Raw genomic sequence first — 23,392 nt, 5'->3', positions numbered from 1 at the left:
CAAAAGGGGAAAACAGACATTTGTGAAATAAAAGGTGACATTCTCTACTTTTTCTCTCAAATCCAAAATGGTGGTGTTTAGTGACAAACATAAACCTGTAACTACACTGCCGAATACATAAGAGAATACATAAGCAAACGATAAATAATCATATATAAAAGGCAATATATATCTTTTAAATATATTGGAATGTTTGTACAAGTGATTGTTCTAAAATAGTTTACATATCATAAAAACTTACCATCCTAAAAGTATGGTTTTCTCAATGTAGAATGAAAGGGAAATGACTACTTGAATACAAAGGCAACAGCAGCTTACGAACTGCATTCCTTTTGCTGATTTTGCCTTTGGCTCAAACAAATGCAGTAGAACTAAGTGTTGAATACATAGTACCTGTAAACAATATGGACTGTAAGTTCTCCACCTTAGGTAATGTTAACATGAAGTGTTACTTCACTGCAAACGATGAGAAAAAAAAAGACACTTTTGGTCCATGTCAGTCTACGTATTGCCCATGTGTAAACCTTTCTAGAAGCTCAAAAATAGGCTTTGACATTGGTGCTTTGTCTCAGTACGGACCACTAAAACAGAATAATGTAGGTCCCTTTCTTGTGGATGATGAGAAGTGTCTGAAGGCACTTGCTGAGTAAATAACATCCATACATGCAACTTGCGGATAGAATTCTGTCACACTGAATTCAGTCATAATGAATTACATCTTCAGAGTTATGTAATCTATAAAAACACACACAATGCAAGCTCCTACACACACACGCACGCATGCACACACACGCACACACACGATTGCACTTTGGTATTTTGAAACTACTAGCTACAGTAGTTACTCCACTGTCACAGATTTGGCTAGGTTCCTAGGGCAGTCCACCTGAGATAGAAGACAGAAGAAAAAAAGTCAAAAATACCATTAGTATAAGACAAACAGACTGACTGCTGTTTGATGTAACAGGGAAGAATTGAAATAGATGTTAGGGCTGGGTGACTTACATCGTATCCTCTGAGCACTGCCAAGTGGAAGGACATAAGCTGAAGAGGAATGACACTAATGATGCCCTGAAGGCAGTCCACTGTTTGAGGCAACTCAATTGTCTTATAAGCATTCCTCGTGATCTCAGGGTCATCCTGGCAACACAAGATAATGGGCCGACCCTAAAGACAAATAAATAACAAACAACGAGATGAATGTTTAACTATTCTGTCCATTGTGTGATTTTGCTTCATACTTACTTAATAATAGGGGTACTGTAAGACTACATGCCTGAGTCATTTCTCAGTTAGAGCCCTGCGCATTCAAAGCATGACTATATGTTGCTTTGGATAAAAGTGCTAAATGGACATGTCAGGGTCCGAAATTAACACACGCCAAGCGCCAAATACAAGTAGATTTTACGTGTGGCCAATAGCCTCAGAAGGCTATTGGCCACACTGATGGGTAAATGTTTTTACCTAAGGTTTCCCTCTTATTGTAATCAGAGCGGCAGAGAGCTCTATACCAATGTAACAGCCAATTGCCTACAGTTCAACAAAAATGTGCGTGTTCACAGACACAGACAGTTATATTCTCTGACCTCTATGGAGCCCAATAGAGCTCAAATGTATTGGCCGTAAGAAAATAAAAATATAAAATAATATAACTGAAAGGTTAACAAAAAATGTTTCATAATATGAAAAAACTAAATTCAATTGTATGAAAAAAATAGATTAAAATGTGGTAAAAGTGAATGCTAAAATCATTAAATTGATTTTTGCATCTGATCTTAACACTAGGAGCGCCAAATGCCTACGTGAATTGGCAATTGAGTTTGCAATTAAAATAAAACATTTTGAAAAGCTACCTCCTCCCATTACTTTTCCTAAATAGGCCTATATTACATTGTTCCGTTGTTAGAATTCTAAACGCACAAAAGGAAAATAATTTAGAGACTCTTTACCTGTTTAGTTTTTTTACAGTTTTCAGATTTAAATCGGCAATAGCCCACAGCACTTAGCGTTGGAACCCAAATGGTACCCAGGCGCTTATCACCCCTCACTGAATGCATGAAGTCAATGAATGAATGTGCAATACTCCCAGATGGATGATAGAGGTTTGGTTGAATTTGAATGAATTTACAAATGAAATACAAGATTTCTACAACCATTCAAAAGCTTAATTAGGCTATTATTGAAACATAATACAAACCATATAGGCTACCTATCACACATAACCGTTTTCAATAGGAGATACAGCTTATTGTGTAGGCTAATTCATCAAATGTAAATCTAAAATGTAAATCTACAAATGTAATAATAATTATTCACAAAACAAAATACCAATGATATTCCTTACCACTAGAGCTATGCATTGGCGTTAAAATAAACTTGATAGCCCCACTACAACACCTGGGAGAAACCTGCAAAAACGCACCATTTACATAGTCTATTAATTTTGGAAGTCTTCTTTTTCTAAAAGCTCCATCCATCCATCCATCTTCTACCGCTTATCCGGGGCCGGGTCGCGGGGGCAGCAGTCTAAGCAGGGATGCCCAGACTTCCCTCTCCCCAGACACTTCCTCTAGCTCTTCCGGGGGGACACCGAGGCGTTCCCAGGCCAGCCGGGAGACATAGTCCCTCCAGCGTGTCCTAGGTCTTCCCCGGGGTCTCCTCCCGGTGGGATGGGACCGGAACACCTTCCCAGGAAGGCGTTCCGGAGGCATCCGAAAAAGATGCCCAAGCCACCTCAGCTGACCCCTCTCGATGTGGAGGAGCAACGGCTCTACTCTGAGCTCCTCCCGGGTGACCGAGCTTCTCACCCTATCTCTAAGGGATCGCCCAGCCACCCTGCGGAGAAAACTCATTTCGGCCGCCTGTATCCGGGATCTTGTCCTTTCGGTCATGACCCAAAGCCTAAAAGCTCCTCTTCGGTTTTTCGATAACTTATTCATGTCACCTATAGACAGATCTTATATGCCAGTAATCTAGCAGACTAGAACTATGCATTGGCGTTGAAATCAAGCAACTGTGCTTTAGGTCTATGTACTGCTATTCATGCGGATATCCTCTGAACGTCTCAAACAGGAGGATAAGGTCTGTTATTTTACAATGTACATCACCAAAATGAGATCAAAATGAAAACTAAATTCTAATGGATTTATTTTGAATATTTTAAGTGTTGTGTAATTAAAATGTTGTACATTTGTAAGACATAATAAATCAACAAATATACTACAGCCTATGTTCTTAGAAATAATAATTAACTGTATTCTGTTTTTAGTAGTTTTTTTTCATATGATGATACCTTCAATACAAACACATTCTTGTATTTTTTTCAAATTCATTAACCATTTAAAACAAACAAATTCTGTAATTCATTATTTTTTAGAGTTTTCTACTGTATATACAGCTCTGGGAAAATTTTCTTTTTTTTTCCTTTCCAAAAAAATTAAAAAGGAAAGTTTTAAGTGAGGAACAGAAGCATTAAATTTGCAGTGGTCTCTTAATTTGAACCCTTCTGTTCCTCACTCAAAACCTTCCTTTTCAACTATTTTGGAAAGGAAAGAAAAAGGTGCAGTGGTCATTTTTTTCCAGAGCTGTAGTTTGATCAAGACCCAGTAGATGAACTGATGCTCTGGCTGGATGGTGATGCTGCAGATGAGACAACTAATTTGTCATCAGAAATAAAAAGTTTGTATTCAATATAATACCATACTATCTTAATTAACTGCACTGACATTAATGTATATGTGACACAAAAAGGCAATTTATTAATTTGGCCAATAACAAATACACCTGCCAAGTTCCCTTGGCAGGTGAGCCAAAAAGTTAATTTTGGACACTGGTACACATATCATTAGGTGTTTTGTCAAATGTGTGTGTGGTGGTGGAGGGGCCGACCTGGCGTGCAGTGACTTGCTGCAGAGCATTGTGACACTTGGTGTAGCAGGCGTCTCTCATGATGATCATGATGACCGGCATGTGTTTGTCGATCAGAGCCAGGGGGCCGTGCTTCAACTCCCCGGCCAGGATGCCCTCTGAGTGCATGTACGTGATCTCCTTGATTTTCTGAAACAAACAACAACAAAAAAAAGAGTAAAGATTGATCAAAAAGCTGATTGGAAATTCACAATATGTGAAAGCCGCCAGTCTACCCTGCGCAAAGCTGTAGTGCTCACCAGTGCCCCCTCCAAACAGGTGGCGTAATTGTAGCCGCGGCCCATAACCAGGAGTGACCTCTGCTGGTAAAGCTCATCAGCAATGCTTCGGATCTTGTCGTCCAGCGTCAGAACCTCCTTGATCAAGCCTGAGAGTAGAAGAGCCATTCAGTGTTTGTTTACAATCATGTGGGATTAATGGAATGCCTTGGTTTGTCAGATAATGAGCTGAATGCGGCTTTGTAGAAAGTGGAGGTTATTCAGAAATTCTTTCCACTAAGTGGCCTTCTGCCCATTCACATCAGATCTTTTCCAGTGCTAATCTGACCAACCAATCGGTGAACTGGGCTGCTTCTGTAAAACCAGCAGTAGAGTGAGACTGACCTGGCAGCATCCTTAAGCCGTTAATGATCTCCAGTCGCCTCTTCTGCAGGGAGATCCGGTCTTCACTCATCATTAGACCGAACATGGTAAGGGCCACGAACTGGCTGGTGTACGCCTGAAAACAATTTTCAGTCAGCACAGTGACAAAGGACACCAGGGCACCAACACTAACATGAACTGAGACTATCCTGTGATGACAGAGCAGGTAAATGTGATCTGTTCGTCAAGGGTGGTGGTGTACCTTGGTGCTGGCCACGCCAATCTCAGGGCCTGCATTGATGTGAACGCCGCAGTCCGTCTCGCGGGAGATGGAACTGCCCACTGTGTTGGTGACCCCTACCGTCAGAGCCCCACGGCCCTGACAGTAGCGCAGTGCCATTAGGGTGTCCGCCGTCTCCCCTGGAAGGTACAGGGGCCAGTAGGAATGTCAAGAAGCGTAAGGCACCAAGCCCAAACACTACTTTTGCCTACCATTCCATTTAGGATACACAGTCCAGAGTAACCTGGGTAAATGTAATAATCTTATATGGTGTTACATTTAAGCAATCAGTTGCAGCACTATGTTGCCAAATAATGTGCAATTTTACATACCAGACTGGCTGATGAGAAAGCAGACATCGTCTCTGAAGACTGGAGTGATGCGGTCCAGGAAGTCCGAGGCCAGCTCCACCATAACTGGAAGTTCGGTCAGCTCCTCCAGAATCTGTCTGGTCTAAAAACATCAGGGAATGGGTTTGATTAATTGGATATCATCCATCACTCTATCACTCAAAACTCACCTGACAGAAACCAACTGTTTAGCCTGGGGTGGGGACATTTTCACGAGTCACTTGACTTGTTTAATTAGTTTGTTGTAAATTATTAAATGGTGAATGAATCAATTACTTAATCCTTTACGCAGTCTACAGCCAAAAGTCAATAATTTTCTCCCCCGACCCCTGTTCAATACTCACTGCCACTCCAGCATGGAAACTGGTCCCACAGCCAATCAGAATGAGGCGCCTGCAGCGCCTGATCTCCTTCAGATGGTCTTTCAGGCCCCCCAGGACCACTATGGAAAAAGAAATTGACACACAAAAAACCAAGCCTTTTAGATCTTCAGCTACTGCATTTCTCTATTGAACCAGGAAGTCAGTGAGATCAGTGAGAACAAGTTCAATTCACAACCTCAGTTAGCTTTTAAAGCTAACAGAGGGTGTTGCTGGAGTGCAATAAGACTTAAGACCATTTATTGAATTGAGATTAAATTGTCCTATAACCAACTGTTTCAAGGGTACCGCTCAACAGAAAATGTATAAATACAACCTCAATATCTCCAATACATTTTCACCAAGGCTTGTTCATTAAAACTTTTTTCATGATTGATGTCACCTAGTACAGCAGTTCTCAGCAGGGGTCTACTCCCCCAAAGGGCCCTCAGAGAGCTGCCAAGGGGGGTTTGAGATAACAAGGGCAGAAAATGTCATAAAAATACTATTTGACATACAGTTGTGCTCATAAGTTTGCATACCCTGGCAGAAATTGTGAAATTTAGGCATTGATTTTGAAAATATGACTGATGATGGAAAAAAAGTAATAATTTAAGGATAGTGATCATATGAAGCCATTCTTTATCACATAGTTGTTTGGCTCCTTTTTAAATCATAATGAGAACAGAAATCACCCAAATGGCCCAGATCAAAAGTTTACATACCCTTGAATGTTTGGCCTTGTTACAGACACACAAGGTGACAGACACACATGTGGCTTTTTAAATTGCAATTAGTGTCTGTGTATAAATAGTCACTGAGTTTGTTAGCTCTCACATGGATGCACTGAGCAGGCTAGATACTGAGCCATGGCGAGCAGAAAAGAACTGTCAAAAGACCGGCGTAACAAGGTAATGGAACTTTATAAAGATGCAAAAGCATATAAAAAGATATCCAAAGCCTTGCAAATGCCAGTCAGTACTGTTCAATCACTAATTAAGAAGTGGAAAATTCAGGGATCTCTTGATACCAAGCCAAGGTCAGGTAAACCAAGAAAGATTTCAGCCAAAATTGTCAGATGAATTGTTCGGGATACAAAGAAAAACCCACAGGTAACCTCCGGAGAAATACGGGCTGCTCTGGAATAAAGACGGTGTGGTTGTTTCAAGGAGCACAATATGATGATACTTGAACAAAAATTAGCTGCATGGTCGATTTGCCAGAAAGAATCCTTTACTGTGCCAATGGCACAAAAAAGCCTGGTTACAATATGCTCGACAACAACTTGACATGCCTCACACCTTCTGGCACGCTGTCATTTGGAGTGACGAGACCAAAATAGCTTTATGGTTACAACCATGAGCGCTATGTTTGGAGAGGGGTCAACAAGGCCTATAGTGAACAGAATACCATCCCCACTGTGAAGCATGGTGGTGGCTCACTGATGTTTTGGGGGTGTGTGAGCTCTAAAGGCACAGGGGAATCTTGTGAAAATTGATGGCAAGATGAATGCAGCATGTTATCAGAAAATACTGGCAGACAATTCACATTCTTCTGCGCATGAGACGCCCTTGGACTTTCCAGCACGACAATGACCCTAAGCACAAGGCCAAGTTGACCCTCTAGTGGTTACAGCAGAAAAAGGTGAAGGTTCTGGAGTGGTCATCACAGTATCCTGACCTTAAAATGATCGAGTCACTCTGGGGAGATCTCAAACATGGGGTTCATGCAAGACGACCAATGACTTCGCATGACCTGGAGGCATTTTGCCAAGACAAATGGGCAGCTATACCACCTGCAAGAATTCAGGGCCTCATAGACAACTATTACAAAAGACTAATAGTCAGGTAAAGTGAATTACACTGATAATCTCGTTATCATGGCACCTGTCAGTGGGTGGAATAAATTAGGTAGCAAGCGAACATTCTGTCCTCAAAGCTGATGTGATAGAAACGCAAGGATCTGAGAAATAAGGGCCAAATTGTGATGACTACACAAGGAAGGAAAAGCGGTGAACCAGCGACAGGGTCATGGCTCATTGATGCCGAAAGCGCCAACAATGGGCACATGAGCATCAGAACTGGACCAAGGAGCAATGGCAGAAGGTGGCCTGAGAATCATGTTTCCTTTTACATCACGTGGATGGCCGGGTGCTTGTAAGTTGTTTACCTGGAGAACACATGGCACCAGGATGCACTATGGAAAGAAGGCAACCCGGCGGAGCCAGTGTCATGATTTGGGCAATGTTCTGCTGGGAAACCTTGGGTCCTGCCATTCATGTGGATGTCACTTTGACATGTTCCCCCTACTAAAGCATTGTTGCAGACCATGTGCACCCTTTCATTGCAATGGTATTCCCTGATGGCTTTGTACAATACACAGAGACTTGATTGTGGGCCAGAAAGCTCCATCTTAGTCTAATTTGACCTGAATCCAGTCTCATGCTCTCTGAAAAACTCAATTAAAAACGTTACGTTTTGAGAAAGGTCTTCTATCTTGCCACTCACCCATACAAGCCAGTTTTATGTTGAGCACTTGATATAGTTAACTGGTGCACCATCACTTCACTCCCAGACACTGAACTCTGTAGCTCCTTCCAAGTGATTGTCACCCTCTCTGTGGCTTTTCACCAGGCACGTGCACAGGGAAGGCTCAACCTGTGCAGAGCACATGCCCCTTTGCTATCTAGTGCCCTTTGCAGGTGACGTGTCCGTCCACCTTGGTGACGTGCACTGCGCACACTGACGGGCATGCGTCGTCCATTTTTTTTATGTGCATAACTCACTCCGATGGAAATGCGTCGTCCATTTTTTTTATGTGCATAACTCACACCAATGGAAATGCGTCGTCCATTTTTTTTATGTGCATAACTCACACCAATGGAAATGCGTTGTCCATTTTTTTTTACGTGCATAACTCACTCCGATGGAAATGCGTCGTCCATGTTTTTTTACGTGCATAACTCACTCCGATGGAAATGCGTCGTCCATTTTTTTTATGTGCATAACTCACTCCGATGGAAATGCGTTGTCTGTTTTTTTTACGTGCATAACTCACTCCGATGGAAATGTGTTGTCTGTTTTTTTTATGTGCATAACTCACTCCGATGGAAATGCGTTGTCTGTTTTTTTTATGTACATAACTCACTCCGATGGAAATGCGTCGTCCATTTTTTTTACGTGCATAACTCACTCCGATGGAAATGCGTAGTCTATTTTTTTACGTGCATAACTCACTCCGATGGAAATGCGTAGTCTATTTTTTTTACGTGCATAACTCACTCCGATGGGCATGCGTCGTCAGTTTTTTCACGCTTCACTCACTCCAATACATTGTCCGTCTGTGTGAGCCAACAACTCTGCCCACTTTTTCCGATTCAGCACACGCCTTTTGGAAGGTCTGTGCACCGTCCTGCTTCTCATAAAAATCTACTTGCGCTGAGTTTTAAGGGACTGCTTTTTCTTGGCAGTGCTTAGGTGGTGGTGTGCTGCTTCCAATACCTGATTATTGATCCAACTTAACTCAACTTAACTCATTGCATCCGTCAATGGCCTTTCTTTAGAATACTGTAGCGGCTGTCAACAGCTGTGTTTCTTTAACTATAATATTTTTGTAAATATCACAAAATGTACCTGATAAAACGTGTTACTCTATTTCTGTAGATGTCTTCATGAATGAGAAACCAGAAAAGGGGTATGATGTCATATTACTTTTTTTAGTTTTTATAATTTCTTTACTCAAAATGCTAGCGCCAAAGAGGCTGTTAGAAGAGGCTGTTTCTATGTTGTTTGGTGTGATTAATAAAACCACACTACAGGCTGTATAATGGTTCAAATTAGCTATGACTTTTCTTACCATACTAAATATGTTTAGAAAAGAAGTCTAAGGCAAGATAGTCATTATGTTCTTGTTTACTTCTGAAGATATTGTGGGAGCATGCTGCCTTTTGCTTTCTATGTCTGCTGAAGTAACATTTGGAGAAAAAAGATAAATGATAATAATATGACTATTTTAGGATAACAAATGTGAATACTTAGATACAGTACTACTACTTTAGTAAAAAGTACTATTACTTTTATACCTTGGGCTTGGTTATTGTATGAATATTGTGGCTTGAGCCTTTCTAGTGACCAACCTGTATTGGTGTCAAAACAGATCCTTCCTCTCATGGTATTGAAGACTGACTCTGGTTGCTCAAAGATCTCCTTCTGCATGAAGGCCTTAAAGTTACCTGCGAGTGAACAGACATAAATCAATACAAACCCAAGTGTTAAATACCTATGGCTGATGAAAATCACTCAGTAGAATACAGCATCAGGCCAAATCAGCTTAGCAAAACCAGCACTCCTCTTAGGCTGGCCTTTTCTTCAGGGTGCCACTTCCATTTTCTGATGACCCCTGACCTTTCATGATTTGCTGTAGCTCCATCTGTAGGGTCTGGATGGCTCGGACGGGGTCCTCCCCGGCACACCGGCTCATTCGGTGCAGAGATAGCTTGCCCTCGGCCACCGCTGCTATATCATCATCCTGCAGGTAGATCACTTTGTTGGTGTGTTCGATGATGGCACTGAGGACAGAAATTGTATTTATTTTGTAAAGAATAGTAATCCGCAGCAAATAAATAAATAACAACACATGTTATTTTTGAATCGTGTTATGAACACTGGATGGCACTCAGGCGAGGCTGGAAGAGACGCAGGAGTCGAGAGAGGAGGAAAACAGCCAGGATACGAGGGGTTTTAATATAAAGGCCCTCCAGTGCCCTGCAGCCGTATGATGCGTCTGTTCACTGTGCTTCTCCCTCTTACAGTATTTAATGACATCACCTCCAGGAGATGGGAAACTAGGACACGCTCACTGTTTCACTCTCCGAGCTACAATCTTTACATCTGGGGGTGTGTTTTCCTTTTTACATCTGGGGGTGTATTTTCCTTTTTTACATCTGGGGGTGTGTTTTCCTTTTTACATCTGGGGATGTGTTTTGCTTTTACATCTGGGGGTGTATTTTCCTTTTTACATCTGGGGGTGTATTTTCCTTTTTACATCTGGGGGTGTATTTTCCTTTTTACATCTGGGGGTGTGTTTTCCTTTTTACATCTGGGGATGTGTTTTGCTTTTACTTCTGGGGGTGTATTTTCCTTTTTACATCTGGGTGTGTGTTTTCCTTTTTACATCTGGGTGTGTGTTTTCCTTTTTACATCTGGGGGTGTGTTTTCCTTTTTACTTCTGGGGGTGTGTTTTCCTTTTTACTTCTGGGGATGTGTTTTCCTTTTTACTTCTGGGGATGTGTTTTCCTTTTTACATCTGGGGATGTGTTTTCCTTTTTACATGAGAATTGTCTTACCTTGCATCAGAGGCAAAGTAGAACTCCACTGCCTTGCGGTCACTGACAGAGTGCAGGGCTACGGTACTGTCCACCCTGTTCCTGAAGTTCTTCTGCTGAACACCCTCTAAAAAGTGAGCTGGAAAGTAGATGACAGGAAGCATGTCAAATTGCATTTCCTTGACTACTCATGTCCTTTCTCCTTGCCTTCTTCTCAAAACCCTTTTGAGAAGATGGTTGAGGGATCAACTGAGATACTACCTGGGACAAGCACGCATGGAAAAGACAACTTATATAAGAACACATTACTGAACCATATGAAATGTCAGTGATACAGTTCTCAAATTCAGACATTACATAGGGTAGACCTCCCCAGGATATGAAACATTTCTAACATTCAGTAATTTTCCCCCCCCTTAGCTTTTCATTTAATACGAGTATTTTAGTTACCTGCCAACAACCACAACTGACCTTGAAGGCACCCTACCACACGGAGTCGCTAGTGAGACAAGACACTGTTGGTATGCCACAACCAGGATACAAACCCCTGGCCACAATAGCTCTGACCACTCGGAGGCCCCACAATTCTTTAAACAGTTCTAAAAGTCTCTGGTTTCTGGATCCAAAAGTTGTCTGCCGACAACTGTTCTAGCTTAGAGAGATGAGGTTTAACTTGGAGGCACGGGGAGACTTACCATTACTGTTGTATTGAATGGGGATCTGTTCCGTAGACAGCTCATACTTGCTCCTCACTCCAATCAGCAGAGGACTTCCTCTCCTAGAACAGTTAGACAGTGACAGAGGGGAAGATTTAAATTCTATTCTCCTCACATTCTCTTTCGCCTCTCAAAACCGGTTGGAGGATAAGGGCCAAGGGGTTTTGAGGGGTTCTCTGGCTCTCAAAACCCAATGAGTTTTGAAAAGTACAGTGGCAAGCAAATCAGATATTCCCTGAGAGTTTGTCAATGTGAAAGAGAGAGAAAAAAAACTGGTGAAACGAAATGTTTAGGCTCAAATTAAACCACTGTCTTAGACAAGTTCTCTCAGAGCAGAGAAAGGCAGCCACAAATAAACCCCCTAGTTTCTCTCACAGAGTAGACCACATACCTTTACCTGGGCCAAGAGCTTCACACACACATGCACATAACACCACAGAAATCACTCAGCCTGGTCATACACAATCACTTGCTTTGTGCCTGATAATAACCCGAAATCTGTTATGGTTAGAAATCAGTCATTATTACTAAGGTTTTTAAATACAGAGAACAAAAGTTAAAGGTTCTTCCCATTTCCTGTCACTAGAAAAAAAGATCAAATGACAATATCATGAAGGAGGGCATTGTTGAACACAGGGGGTGAGGGACTACAAACACAGGATGCTTGCAGTAGGACGTAATTGTAACCATTCTTTCCCCCGGGAAGTAGCTATGTCGACAGGACTCGGTGAACCATACACCTCGCGGGGCTGTGAAGCACCACACATGGGAGTCATTATGGAGCGGTCAGTTTTCAGAATGCCCTGATCCTGAACCAAACGCCAAACTCATCGTGTATCGTCAGTTGCTTATACTGGTATATATCATTGTGCTGTCTACCTGGCTATATTATAAGCACAAAATAATGGTTGTGCTTTCACATACCAGGCGGATAGCTTTTTATCTAACAATACAACAATTTGCCATTCCAGAAAACTATTCAGAGAGACTTAAAGTAATGGAAACATTTCATGTATGGATGGCCACGGGAATCAAACATCCAATCTCTGCATTGCAAGCGACATATTCTACCAACTGAGTCATACAGAACCAATTTAATCAGAATGTTGCATAACACTGGATACTAACATTTTACAAAACCCAAATGGACTTCAAAACTCAGGCATTTCACTTGAAATTCTGGAAAGAAATGGTGTGCTTAGTGAGAATTCTACAGAACATTAGTGTGACCCTTGAGATCAGGGACAGGGTCAGAGGTCAAGCTGAGGCTGGGGGTAAATCCTTAATGGGTGGCAAAGTGTGTTATTACAGGCAGGGTGTGAGATAGGGATGAGAGAGGGATGGTACTGACCTGGTAGCTACAGCTTCCCCTGGAAAATGCACACTTTTAAAAACCAGAGCAAAAGCCCCTTCCTAGGACAGAAAAGAAAATCATTTCAGAATAACAAGTTAGTGGTTTTTTAAATTACCTGCTCCATATAGAAGAAAAACATATTTCAAAGATATGGTTTGGCTGTAAATAAAAAAAGGCCAAATAATGTATTTCTTATGCATTTAGAAAACTATTTCATTGTGACATACATCAAATGTTGTCTCATCACAGCAAAACTGCACTAGGGCTGCCAATGTCTCTGAAAAGTGTCACGTCTGTAAACGTTGTTCGCTTGAAGCAGCGTCATTTTACATTTCCAGTCTATTTCTCTTGTCAGCAGGAGCATTGTTGAGACCAAAATCCTATATAAATTCAGAAACCATCTTAATAAGGCTAGTGTACAGTGTTATGTATACTGTTGGTTTATTTTATTAAAATGTTTCTGTCTAGCTATATTTTGGCGTATATACTCTTCTTCTTAACTCTCATTGCATAGTTGTCATAAGAATTTCATTGTGCAGGATGATGCTGTGTTGTTCGGTGGATTGGACAAAAATAAATTGAAACTTGAACTTTTAGGAGTGTCAATGGACAGTGATCCTCAAGTCATGTCACACATTTACAATTGGATTCAGCCTGAGGCTGGCCTTTTGTTGTTGCTGACAATGAGAAACATCCCCAGTAACATGATGCTGCCAATAACATGCTTCCCAGTAGGAATGGGTGAGTTTAGGCCAAAAAGCTTAATTTTCACTTTGCCAGACCACACAGGGCTACAGAATCTCCTGAGTGTTTTTGTTTGCATGCTTCAAAATGGATTCAAAATGGACTTGATTAAGTCTCCTACTTGCTTGGTCATGCAGTTCGAAGGGACGCCCTGATTTATGAAGGGTCTTGGTGGTGTCATCCACACCCCACATTTTAATAATCTTCTCTATGTTCCAAATGATATCCGAGGCCTTACCCATCATCTGATTTGTTTTCCAAAACCTCATCCCTCAGGAATATGGAAAATCCTCAGTTTGGAAATAAATAGTATATACACATTTCACAAGTAATTAGAAAAACTATGTGTAAGAGAAATAATCTACTTTGGAAGAGGCCTATATTGGTAAAATGCCAACAAATATGATTATTAACAAAACAGACAGACATGATAACACTGATATAAATACTCATAAATAAGTGTTTCAACTTCATAATAGCTGGCACTCATTTCTAAAACCAGTCCCAAAACATTTGAACAGACATCCGTTAAAGCGAAAAAATACCAAAAACATTGGAAATGATGTAAAGTGAGCATGCAGTGAGCCCTCCTCCTCCCCTGTAAATCCTTGTATCCCCTGTCTGAACCCAGAGGCCCAGTAAGGTGGGAGATATTGCTAGAGCAGGAGGAAAGAAGAACTCTCTGTAAAAGCTCTGCTCTCTAGCCACCGAGCCTTGTTGCTTGGCAAACAGAGACTTAAAAAAACAGTTACGCAAATACACTAGTTGGCACACATTTACCCCCCTCAACTTTCCCCTTTTATTAAAGATAAAGGGGGAGTTTTAAGCAGTTGGGAGGGGTGATACACAGGATGTTAAGTTTCTTTCCAGCTATGCTTTTTAAACCGCTACTGCATCCCAGATCACTGAACTCAGCAGGACTTTAACAACACAAAACTCTTTTCTCTTTAGTTTGTAGAATACACAGGTTTAGGCTACCACAATGGATTGTTTTGATTCTCCAATGTCTTGTTAAGGGAAACATTCAAACAAGCACTCCCACCACTGCCAAATGGGTCGGGGGATGTTACCACACACAACCTCAGCTGAAACCTCCTCGAAGAAATCTGTTTCTTACAACTGAATGAAATACACTACTCATTTACCTCAAAGCAAAAAAGTGCCCATTTAATTAAAGACAGGCCTGTTAAACGTGCATAGTCACGTACAGAGGATTTCCCAGGAGACCCCACAGCCCCTTCATGACGCTTACCAGCTGCTGGATGACGAGCTCAACAAGGGTGGAGAAGGACACGTAATCGTTCTCGCGGTTGTCATAGACATACTTAATCAGCTTGGGGATGACCTCGGTGTCTGTCTCAGACTCAAATTCGTATCCCTTGGAGATCTGACGGTAGTTACACAAAATACTGCTGTTAGTAACAAACAGACAGCATTGGCAAAACACTTTCCCCCCCTGAAATAACAAAGACATAGCCTCTTCATTGTTAGTTTCAGTGACAATCTGTGCCTAGTTAAACAAGCTAAACTCAATTTAACTGGATAACTCGGAACACATGTCATTGCATCCATTATGAGATCATTGACCTAAAAGGGAGGCCTGTTCTATGGATTACATTTCTATGTCAACCAAGCAACAGAAATAATACTGGTTTCCGGTCACTGAATAACCATTTCGTAACCTAACCTAATACAAGACAATAGCTAAAGGATGTGTCTGCGCTGTGTTTACACTGATTTATCTACACCTGTTCTGGTTTATGATGTCTGTACAGAGAACCATTTCACAAAAGGATTATGGTCATTAAGTCTTCAGAGTGTGTAAATATACAACCTACACACACATTGGAATGCCACAACACACAACTTACCAGGTACTTCCTTAGCTCCTTGTAGTTGGTGATAATGCCATTGTGAATCACAACAAATTCTACCGTAAAAACAGAAAGATCATGTAAGATTTTAACACTTCTCCTGGACCAAAAAGTGACAGCGTAAAATTATCCTGGGTCACGCAGTGGCTAACGACTACAGAGAAAGTGGATTATTCTTTCAGACACTCTAGTGCTTTTTCATAGGATAACATCCATATTGCTTTATCATTTCTTTGGTGAAGTTAAACATTTCTGAATAGGAATCAGCAGAAAGCCCAGGAGACCAGGCAAAGCACCAGAATGGGGCCAAACCATCTCATTATCTATCAAAGTTGACCCCCCCACTCTTTCCCCCCATCCTCTTTGAAGTATTGGTCTGCTGTCTGGCATTCCTCTTCCATGAGGGCCCATTAAATGAAGGTAATAACAGGATGGTTTACAACCAGCGAATGGTAAACTAGGTGAATGCTCTTTTAGTGGGCTAAAAAGCTTAAATCTGTTGCAGCAATTCAGATTTTGAAATATTACAAAAATGTGTTGACAGGGGGTGTTTTTTTCGGTTTCAGTAAATGTACAGCTTTTGGTTAAAACTGTAAGCCCTTTTCTTGTCATGATGGGTAAGTCATCAGAAAACAAAGTGTTGATTATATTGTTTTAGGTGGAAATATTGCTGTGGTTGGTCAAACATGCAAGCCCTCCCATATGCAGGAATTATTCATTTTGCAAAGAATACATTCTGGAGGGAACGATTAAGTGAATGGATGTGTTGCAGGGCATTTCCAAACCTCTTTACAACGTATGAACATCACTACAGCAATTCTCCCCACCTGGTTCCGATCCTTCTGAGTATGTTCTTACCGTTGTTCTTGTCAGAGCGATGCGGATGGCAGTTGACGGCACTGGGTTCTCCATGTGTCGCCCAGCGGGTGTGAGCAATCCCAAAGTGCGTGTCCAGCTCAGTTTCCAGGTCAGTGGAGTCGTTCTCTAAGAACACACAATCAAAAGATCAGGATACAACATCCATATCTGGAAATATCAGGATACAACATGTGTAAAAAGTACTGCTAGGTTTTTTGTCAGCAATGGGCAGTTTTGGCTTGAGGGCCATACTGGGATTTAAGTCAGCAGATTTTCTTATCAAAAGCAAAAACGTGAAGCACATAACAGTTGTTTAGACTTTTGTTTATACCTCCCATAGTAAGGAGGGCAATACTATGACAGCAGAGAATTGACCTAAGCAGAGTGCTATGGGGTGGAGAGGGAGAGTTCCGCTTACTGTAGAGCTCTTCATCCAGAGCCTTGACCTTCCCTCTTTTCTTAATCAAGCAAATGTAGCTGGTGTCACCACTGTCGCTTTTCTTTGGCCCATCTACTCCAATGCCTGAAGACCAAATGCAGGTAAAAAATATTGTATAAATACTAAACTGTGATCCAGTAACACCTTCAAGAGACCATATGGAGACAAGTGATCATAGTGATCATCACCTCAAGGAGACTGTCTCCTAAACATGTTTTTACCTGCAGAGTCATATCCTCGGTACTCCAGCCTCTGCAGACCCTTTACCAGTGTTTCAAAGATCTCCTTTCTTGTCCGTGGCACTCTGTAGTTTAGGTAAGCAAAAATTCCTGCAAGAAACAAGAATGGAGAACATATTGTAAGGGATCTTAGACCGATCTTCTTACAGAATTGTTCCCTGATCCTCGACATCCTTCAAATTTCACTGAGGGACTATAATGGGATTATAGTCCAAAATGTTGATTGAGGTCAATATAGTATTTGTGTTGATTCTGATGTGTGCATGAATCATTGCTGACCTATACACTTAAAGCCTTCTGGCAAAGTTGCCACATTTTTGGCTACAATGTCCTGGAACTATGTAAAGTTCTTAACTTTAAAAAGGGGGGCTCCAGGACCAGTCGAACCTAAACAGTCCCATTACAACAAAGATCCACAACTACATTTTACAACAGGTATGAGTACATTTTCTGCAAACACACTTCTGGTGTGCATAGCCAAAACAAAGTGTCAGTGCTGTTTTGGAAACTCCAAGCACTAACATTTGTTGATTGCTCTGGCAACTATTCCAAATAGGCTGTTGGCATGGAAGTGATGTCTAAATGTAGACTTGAAGCTCCAAAATGCAACCACACCAAACTGTACCACTCCAAACCTTGGGTTAATTTCTGCTTCTACCAGGCAGGTTAACCACTGTTCCAATCGCTTTGGAACCTTTTCATTATTTCCTGATTGTGTTGAGCAGTGTTTTGTAACCAGTGCATTATTTACAAAGGTCACAAACCATGTCTGTTGGCTTTTTCCCATGGGGGTAGATTACAAATTGATTTTAGATGCATGTTTTTTCATTATTATATGCCAATGAAACAGAAAGCAATAAAAGGTTATAATACAGCTCTATAACACAGATGTACATTAAAACAAGAAACCAGGCAAACCTAGGTCAGCCGGAAAACAATAGAAAGTATTGCCCTCTAGAAATTGGAACCCAGGTTGCCCATGTGAAAGGCTGTGCCGCTAACCACAACACCTCAGTGCTCTATGTTCAACACGAGTCAGTATAGCCTCTATCCTGAACAAATCCTCTTTTGCCACTGGTCATTTGAACAGCTTATTAGCCAGTAATAGGCTTTAAGAGTATCTACTAATTTACTGGAATAGTCTGCCAAGGCATAACAACTTACTTTTTTCTTTCATTCATGAATGACATTGATACAATAACTATCAAGAAAGGTGACAATAACTAACTTTTTCATCAAGTGAAACGACAAGGGAATCATGGAAATAAAATAAATAAATGTTGTTGTTCACAATAGATTTGAACTTGAGCATTTCACATGAAAGGCACTGTCTTTAACCATAATCCCACGACATTACGCAATTCACCAGTCGCTAAACACTATTGAGCATTGTGTTAAACTGACTAACGTTTCTTATTAAGTTTACCTCCACCACAAATAGCGTCTATGAGCTGTTAGCTTTTGCCACTGGCCGTTTGAACAGCTTATTAGCCAGTAATAGGCTTACTGGTATCTACTAACTTCTTAGGAATAATCATAAGAATGGAGCAATTTCTAGCGAGACTGAAGATGAACTTTTCCATGCCAGAAACAGTTGCAATATAACCGCATACAATTTCAGGTTTTGGCCAGCAAAGTTTTCATCAATACGGAATAGTTCACAATGCGTAAGTTGCTTCACCTGCAAGGAGATTCAAACTCAGGACCTACAGTTCACAGGGCCACTTCTCTACCCCTACGCTATTTAACAAGGGTTAGCCGGTCACTCAGTAAGAGACATTCGCTCTGCTTAGCCGGCTCTGCTTACGTGGCCCAGCAAAATTTGAATGTTAATACAGATGTAATTTTGTCTGATAATATTTATAAAATAATCCTTTGGAAAAATAAAATATCTCACAAATAAAAATATTTTCTTTCTCAGCAATTGGATTTGAATGAACTACACTTCAAACATTCTTTGCTATTCATCTTAATTAAGTGTGTCAAGGTGACTGTATGTTTTTGATTTTAAACCCTTCCACATGGGTTGGCTTGGTACACTGGACGCGGTGGTCTGAAGAGTCAGGGGGTGTTTATAATGCCTGGAGCGATGTGACAGCAGCTGTGCTTTATCGCCATAAATGAGCCCGGAGACAGTGGTCTTTTCTAGCTAAGTATCTTAACTCGTTCTCGTTTGATCTTCAGTTGAGGAATGACATATACTAATGGGATTTGCTAGCAACAACCCTGAGTCACTAAAAGCCAATACTTTCTGAAAAAGCTTACATGTGCTTGTTTGTCCTGCTTGTGGTCCATCAGGAAGGGTCCTACAATGCATACTTAAATTAGAAAATGTATTACAACCACAACTTCTTTCTTGTTTTGGTGCTCAATTAAGCCTGTTCACCTCCGACGTAACCAAAACATCTAATGACAAAAATGTAGGTTGTATTATGTTATTTTAAAAGTATAAAATTGCAGGCCTCCTCTGACTGACAAAAGTTATACTGGTCAGAAATAAGTAAAAGCAAGCAATGCAAAAATTAAAATATTTCAATGTTAGTAACACAATGTGTTTGCTAGAATATTCTGTTAAAATTGATAATTCTTGCACCAATTAGGAGTTGATGTACTAGTAAATCACACAGAGTCTAAAACAGCTGTGCTCAGTCTGTATAGGTAAATGAGCATGGAGAGGATTACATTTTTTTTAAAGGTTCTCCTTTGAGCTCAGAAATATTCTATAGGAACTACAATTTGCCAGCGCAGCAAACAATGTCAAAATACGTTAGTTAATTAGAAAACAATTGATTTAGGCAGAGCAAAGCTGGCCATTACACATGGAATGTACTTTCAAAAAATGGGTCAATACAAAACATTGTATAGGCCTACTTTTTTTGTTACCTATCCACCAATAAAATCCCTCATTTGACAAAACCAGAAAAGCTGATCCCACAGCTTTACATTATCAAAAAAGAACATTAATTTTGGGTATGAATGTGTATGTATTATTCATGTCCTATATATACAAAAAATGAAGAGACCACTGCAAAAGTATCTGTTTCTCTGGTTTTACTGTTCATAGGTATGTGTTTGAGTCAAATTAACAGTTTGTTTTATTCTATAAAGTACTGACAAAATTACTCCCAAATTCTGAATAAAAATATTGTCATTTAGAGTATTTATTTGTAGAAAATAACAACAGGTCAAAATTACCCAAAAAAGATTCATTGTTTTCAGACCTCAAATAATGCAAAGAAAACAAATTAATATTCATGGCCATGACAGGGTCTTGATCTGGTGGTCCTCCATCCACACATTGATTGACCTGGCTGTGTGTCATGGAGCATTGTCCTGCTGGAAAAACCAATTCTCAGAGTTGGAGAACATTGTCAGAGCACAAGGAAGCAGGTGTTCTTCTAGGATATCCTTGTACTTGGCTTGATTCATGCGTCCTTAACAAAGACAAATCTGCCTGATTCTAGCCTTGCTGAAGCACCCCCAGATCATCACCAATTCTCCACCAAATTCCACAGGCTGTGCGAGACAATGTGGCTTGTAGGCCTCTCCAGGTCTCCGTCTAACCATTAGACAACCAGGTGTTGGGGAAAGCTGAAAATTGTACTCAGAGATCAAAGAAGATTACCTTACTCTGGTCCTCTCAGTGGCCCCCAAAGTAGGGGGGGCCACGAGACAGAGTGGGGGGGTCGCGAGATGATTTTCAGAAATAAAATATATTTTAAGAGGATTAGAAATAGCAGATTTTAGCCATACTTTTAACAAAAGATTAAAATGTTTAATTATAAATAAAACCATGCAAAAAAAAAACAGGCATCACCCTTTCCATTTTCCTTGTCCCCTCATGACCCCTGAGGTGATTACAACAGATAAACGACATATTAGCAACAGCATCGGTTGCAGCAGGTCAATTTACAGCACTATGTTAAACATTCTGTGCACATAGGTAATTTTTTGGCTTTCACCTTAGGATATTATTTTTGTCGAAATGAAACGTTGGTTAATATCGACCAAAGCAGGAAGGCCAGGAGAAAGGCCAGTGGAGGAGAGCGGAGAGGCACCACTTTAAGAAAGACCATCGGCCTCAGATACGGGAAGAGACCGACCGGCTTGTGAATGACGTGTCTGTGTTGGAATTCAACAGACACTGAAATGGAATGGCTGCCATGTATGTAGAGATGATGATTTAACAAAAATGTGTAGTGGTGTCTTAATTTTTTCAAGAGCTATACAAAACCGTCAACATATTTTGGGGTTAAAAGGTACCCCATAGGTTTCAGCACCTACCAAGTTGCTGGAGACAATTTACGAATGTCTTTCTCCTACCAATTTCAGCAAACACTATGATTGTGCCATGTTTTAAGCACTAAATTATATTTTACATTGTGCTCTCCTCAGGCATTATACATTATACATTATTCCTGGATTAGTGTTTTATCTTTATCCAAATAAACTGAAAGGTTATCTTCTGTAATTGTTGCGAATAAAACCCATCTTTGCAGTTGGTGACAAATGAAATAAAAAAATGCACAAATTAGGAAACAGCTGTAAGAAAAGTGCTCAATGGTCAAAAATGGTTTTCCACTATCAGGGCAATAATGAAGAAGTTTAAAGTAACCTGAGACATTGCCAATCGGCCACGTAGAGAATGAGTCTACACTGTCTACAAACACAGTAAGGAGGATGATTTGAGGGGCCAAAGAATTTCCAAGCATCACAGCTGGAGATGTGCAGTCATTGGTTGGGTCACTGGGTCAAAAATTCTCCAAAAATATGATAATCTCACGATCTACATAACCACATATTGTTTGGGAGGGTTGCATAGAAAATACTTTGCTGTATTCAAATAATAAACTCAAGTACCTACAGTTTTCTAAACACCACTGGAACTTTCAATGGAATCCTTTTCCATGGTCAGATGAGCCTAAAATATGCTTTTGGGAAACAAACACCAGAGGCGGGTTTGGCGTAGACTGAAAGATAGTCAGGCAGAAAAGTACATCATCCCCACTGTGAAGTATGGTGGTGGACCTTTGTTTTGTGGGTCTGTTTATCTTCCAAAGGCCCTGTATAACTACTTAGGAAGGACGGTATCATGGACTCCATCAAACACCAGCAGAAATGTAATCAAAACCTGACTGCCTCTGTCAGGAAGCTTAAACTGGCCCATGGTTGGATCTTCTAGCAGGACATTGATCCAAAACACCCCTAAAAATCAACAAAAACTGTTTTCACTGACTACAGAATCAAGGTTTTGCCATGGCCATCCCAGTCGTATGACCTAAACCCTAAGGACAACCTTGGGGGTGAGCTGAAGAGGAGAGTCCATGAGTGGATCTGGAGAGATTGCGTATGGGGGAATGGGCTCAGATCCCTTGCCATGTGTTCTCCAACCTAATTACACATTGTAAAAGACTCAGAGCAATTATCTTGGCAAAGGGAAGTTACACAAAGTATTAAATGAAGGGATGCCAATAACTGCGGCACACATACGTGAGAAATATATTTGTGCATTGATAAGAATTGCATTTTTCTTTCAATTGGTTTTACATTATTAAAAGGTTAGATTGTTGTCTCTACGCCAAGGACGTACGAGCAGGGAGCCGAGATTGCCCCCCCCCCCCCCCCCCCCCCCAATTTTAAATTCTAAAGAACGAGGCGAAAAATGTGTCCCCTATAATATCAAACTCACTCATACGCTACTATTCCAAGAACAGGTACCGTACAGTCTGAGGCATATTCATCCCTGGGTTTAACAGAGCAGTAACCAATGTAGTCAGTCAAGAATACCTGTTTTTTCTAACTTATAATCAAATATTAGTGACTTCCATTTTCACAATATTACATAATTAGTACGCTAGCTAGTTAATACGTTAGTATAGTACTACTAGCTACCAAGCTAGTACTGCAAGGTTTGCGATCAGTCTAGTAATGTAAATATTGTATGCAGACCATAAAAATATTTTACACGTACACAAATATCAATAAGGGCATTTTATTTGCAGCAAATATTGAAATCTAGAAAGTTCTAAGACTAGGGCAGAGTTCCTTTACGAAAGAGAATGCATGCCAATAATGTCGAGTTGGGATTCAGCCGTGAACTAGCCAGCTGTGCTAGCTAGCTAATACAATGTGCTACGAAATTCGATAGCTATTCATAATAATTTTACGAAATGGTAAATATTTGGCTTACCACACATGTTCCAATGGAATACCGCAGTCTTCTAAGTGAACTGTCTTGAAGCAGTGCAGTGGTTGATGATGTTCAGAGATGTCTGGCTCGCTACAACTTTTAAAGCGAGGGCAGCGTGAAGCAACCACCACTCCGCCCCTGTTTCTATGACAACTCGA

At 40.8% G+C, this 23,392-nt stretch overlaps 1 protein-coding gene across 1 annotated transcript; it reads right to left on the bottom strand.

The window, feature by feature from the left end:
- Positions 1-401: 401 nt before the first annotated feature.
- gfpt2 (glutamine-fructose-6-phosphate transaminase 2) lies at positions 402-23,392 on the bottom strand. Its single transcript, XM_010895199.4, has 19 exons — positions 23,235-23,392; positions 17,027-17,134; positions 16,785-16,889; positions 16,367-16,492; positions 15,506-15,564; positions 14,887-15,021; positions 12,888-12,949; positions 11,516-11,598; positions 10,842-10,959; positions 9,901-10,064; positions 9,633-9,728; positions 5,483-5,580; positions 5,121-5,241; positions 4,771-4,928; positions 4,530-4,644; positions 4,167-4,294; positions 3,889-4,056; positions 1,006-1,167; positions 402-886 (listed from the first exon to the last, which is right to left on the bottom strand). The coding sequence occupies exons 1-19, from the start codon at positions 23,239-23,241 to the stop codon at positions 842-844; spliced, it is 2,058 nt and encodes a 685-aa protein (XP_010893501.1). The 5' UTR covers positions 23,242-23,392; the 3' UTR covers positions 402-841.

Source organism: Esox lucius, chromosome 7, assembly GCF_011004845.1.
Source record: "Esox lucius isolate fEsoLuc1 chromosome 7, fEsoLuc1.pri, whole genome shotgun sequence".
Lineage (NCBI taxonomy): Eukaryota > Metazoa > Chordata > Actinopteri > Esociformes > Esocidae > Esox > Esox lucius.
This window is presented reverse-complemented; position numbering and strand designations above follow the sequence as displayed.